This window comes from Lepidothrix coronata, unplaced genomic scaffold (genome assembly GCF_001604755.1).
Source record: "Lepidothrix coronata isolate B3197 unplaced genomic scaffold, Lepidothrix_coronata-1.0 Scaffold75, whole genome shotgun sequence".
In the NCBI taxonomy this organism is placed as follows: Eukaryota; Metazoa; Chordata; class Aves; order Passeriformes; family Pipridae; genus Lepidothrix; species Lepidothrix coronata.
The window spans coordinates 1,616,228-1,619,895 of NW_016690255.1; the positions used below are offsets into that span (position 1 = coordinate 1,616,228).

General features: G+C 57.0%; 1 protein-coding gene across 1 annotated transcript in view; it reads left to right on the forward strand.

Annotated features, from left to right (window-relative positions):
* The first annotated feature begins 1,278 nt into the window (after positions 1 to 1,278).
* The window catches only part of CBLN2 (cerebellin 2 precursor), a 6,008-nt gene continuing 3,618 nt past the window's right edge, over positions 1,279 to 3,668 (forward strand). Inside the window, exons 1-3 of the mRNA XM_017819422.1 lie at positions 1,279 to 1,611; positions 1,671 to 1,772; positions 2,413 to 2,499. Coding sequence (XP_017674911.1) covers positions 1,279 to 1,611; positions 1,671 to 1,772; positions 2,413 to 2,499 — 522 coding nt within the window. The remainder of the gene's footprint in view (positions 1,612 to 1,670; positions 1,773 to 2,412; positions 2,500 to 3,668) is intronic.

Consider the following 3,668-nt stretch of genomic DNA (forward strand, 5'->3'; position numbering starts at 1 on the left):
TTAAGGACAATATTTAATTAGAAGTAGTGCATGGAACTGTTTTCTAATAAACACCATAAATGTCATATAAGTAGATATTATATTAGAAATAGATATTCTTCTTTGGTTATTTCCCCCTTCCATTCATACTGCACTGATTTGTACTGACCATTTTTTTGCTAGTTAGCTATCTAAGAAGAAGAGGGTTTCTGTACATGCGGGATTCATTTCTTCTACTAAAAAAGGCAAGACTTAATCTCTTTTTTTTTTTCTCCTGTGGGTGCATATTGGATTTAAGGGCTTTTCAGTTCCCTTTAATTGTTATGCTCATCTTTCTTGAAAGTAGCAGGCAGAATTGATGATATGCCATCATTCCCTCACCACTGTGCCTTATGTTGTAAGTCATATAAAACAAGGTACGAATCTTTTGGCTCTTCTTTTATTCCTTGTTTATACAACAGAGTCATAATCAATGAGTAGTGTGACCTAAAGAGAAATAATAGCAGCTTCCTAGTGTACCAGACCCATGTCAGATTTAGTGTTGGTATCTTCTGAAGGAATTTCTATGGTCCTTTTCACTGTCTTGCAGAATAGGTGCTCCCTCATAGCCACAAACTTGTTCCTGCTCTGATTTCTGATAATTTTAATGCAACACCCTTTTCAGCTTTCTAATCTCATCTTTCTGTGAAGTCAGGAAAAAGACTGTTAAACATGAGTGTTTCAGGCTTAGTATAAGTTTCTCATTTGAAATAAGGAGCTATAGGTTAGGAATTCCCTGCACACTGCTCAGCTGCAATTTCAGGGCATGATTAATTTCTCGGTGCAAATCATCAGGCAGACACCCTCAGGGGTTCCTTGCTTCTGCTTAAAGCAGAAGACTGAAAGAGAGGACTGCTCATTCACAGTGAATTACATTCACTCCCTGTAATTTTACCGTCTACATACACCCATAAATTTTTCTCTATATCAAGAGCTACCACTTAAATGTATACACAGATGTATACTTTCTGATAAGTTCCTTTCAGATTCTGAAGTCTGAGTTTTAGGATCTCTAGGAAATTACCATATGCGATGAGAAATGCAGTTCACAACCGAGAGAAATGCATCAAAATGCAAGGCTTTTTCTCAAAACTTCATTTTCAGAGCTCTGCCTCACCTTCTCTCTCGTTGCCGATAACCTCTCAGCAGCAGCCCCACGAGCTGAGACGCACGAAACAACATTTGCAGGCGGTAATATGTGATGATAACCTTGACTGACATACATCATCATTACCGCTCCGTAAGGCAGGGGCGACCCACATGCCCAGCGCACCCAGGCAGCGAGAGGGGGCGGCCACTCGGTTTCTCAGCCTAATGTCCCTCGGGATTTTCCCGGCCTCCCTGGCCGGGGTGCGGCTGTCCCTCCCTTCTCCCTCCCAGGCCCCCGGCGGCCCCGCGGTGCAGCCCGGCCCGCCTCGCCAAGGGCGCGACGCCCCGCGGCGCCGCCAGGTGGCGCCTCGCGACCACACTTGGAGCGGAGCCGCGGGCGGGGCCGGTGGGGGCCGGGGCGGGTCTGGTGCGGGAGCGGGTCCTGGGTCGGGGGAGGGTCTCAAAGCGGGTGCGAATCGGGGGGCAGATCCTGGGCTGCGAGTGGTGGGGGAGTGGGTCCGGTCCAGGAGCGGGTCGAGGAGCAGATCCCGCTCCGGAAGTAGGTCAGGGAGCGGGTCCCAGCTCGGGAAGCTGAGACGCCCCGTGGAAGAAATACTTCAATAAAGGGCGAGCCGCCGCCGAGCTCTGGGCGCCGAGGCGCGGGGGTACGGGCGTGGGAATGAGGCTTTTCAGTGTGCGGGGTGCAGCCTTACGGCGTGAAGTGCCCCAAACAACGTGTCCCTTTTAGTGATTATTATTAATATTATCAGAATAATTAAAGTCTATGAATTCCAAATAGTTCCCAGTTAGCGATGCTGCGTGGTTCGGTCGCAGCAGCGCTAACGTGTCGGTGGCATGTTGGTACAGGTGCGGCTCAGCACGACGGGTTTAAGTAGACATACGGGAGAAGGTGGACGAGGGGATATGGCTTTTCCCTGCCACTGGTGACACCCTGCGGCGGGGCGCCCCGGAGAGGCTGTCCCAGTGGGAATACCGCACCTCGCCGCGGCTACTCGCGATGTGCTGAGGTGCGGCTCCAGGGAGTGGGGCGTCTGGCCGGGGCAAGGGATGGGCTGCGGGGTAGACGGAGGTGCCGTGGCCACACTCCGCTCCGCTACCGGCGTCTGAATCCCTGCCGGGTGCGTGTCTGTGTGTGTCTGTGTGTGTCTGTATGTGTATGTGTGCGTGAAGAGGGGAGGAGGGAGGAAGTGGGGTGGTGGTGGTAGCGGCTGGCGGGAGGGGGATGATTATTGGCAATGGGCGGGAGAGAAAGAGGCGACTCCTGTTTCCTTTTCTTTCTGCCAGCGCAATCTCGGCTCATTTTCTCTGAGCAATACAAGTTCACGGACGAGCTACCTAGCCAGCCCTCCTCTCCCGTCATGGACCTCCCAGGTAAAAAGGCGGTTCTCCTCCCCGCCGGCTGTTCCTTTTGCAAATTAGCATTTTACATGATAGCAAAAATAAGATGCAGCGTTAGGGAAGCGGTAGAGATGCCTCCGGGGAAGTGTAGGGGCGATCTCCCAGGAGCGAGATCGCCGGGTGTTCTGGTGAACGGGAAAAACTGAGATGCAACTTCCGAGGGAGATGTCGGGTGAGGCTTTGACTCCTGAGATGTGTGCATGCCGGGGTGGGAGCTGAGGGGTACCGGCTGCTTCCTTCCCGAGAGTTTAGGAGCCGCCGGGGTCGGCGGCAGCGGTGGTAGCCTGGCCTGGGGGACAGAAGGTTGGGAAGTACAAATCCACCCGAGCGCAGCTCCCCAGCCAGGCGGGGAGAAGGGCGGCGGCGGCTTCCAGAGCCCGTCCGGGGCAGCGCCGCGGCGGGGGCGGGGGCTTCGGGCGTCTTGGCCACCCGCGAACTCTAGAGGTAGCGGGGCAACTCCATCGAGGGGCGAGAGGGCGCGTTACCAATAACAAGAATAAAATTTCCTCCCGTAGTGGCTGGGGCGTTAGGAGAGGGATGTAAACCCGGCTCGCAGATGTAGTAAAAAGTGGGGCCCCGCGAAGTAGCCGGGTTTCGGAGCCTCCGTCAGTTGTGGGGTGCCCCTGTGGGGCGCCTGAGGCGCCTGCAGGGTACTCCACCGCGGGTTTGGGGATGCAGTCTGCCGCGCTGCCCCCTCCTCCCGCCTCAGAGTACGGCTGGGGCTGCGGGACCCCCGGCTGCTGGGGGACGGGAGAAAGAGGGGACACCGGGCAGCGAGATATCTCCCAGACCTGTTGTGCCGGCTGGGGCTCCCGGGGCGGGGAGGGGCAGCCCGCGCTAGCGGAGCACTGCCGGGTGGCGCGGTGCCGGCTCCTGCTTGCCCGCTGCGGTGCCTCACCGCCGCCTTTCCCCTTGGCAGGCTGCTGCGCGCCGGCCGCCCTCTGAGAAGGCTCCTTCGCCTCGCGCGGAGGAGGAGAAGGGAAGGAAGGCGCGGTCCCAGCCGCCGCTGCCCAGCCGCCGTCCCGCAGAGCGCTGGCCGCGGGGCGCCGCGGCGGCAGCAGGCGCGCAGCCCCCTCCGCCTGCCCGCGCCCGCCCGCCCGCGGCGGCGGCGGGGGCGCGGGGCGCCCGCACGGCGGCGGCGA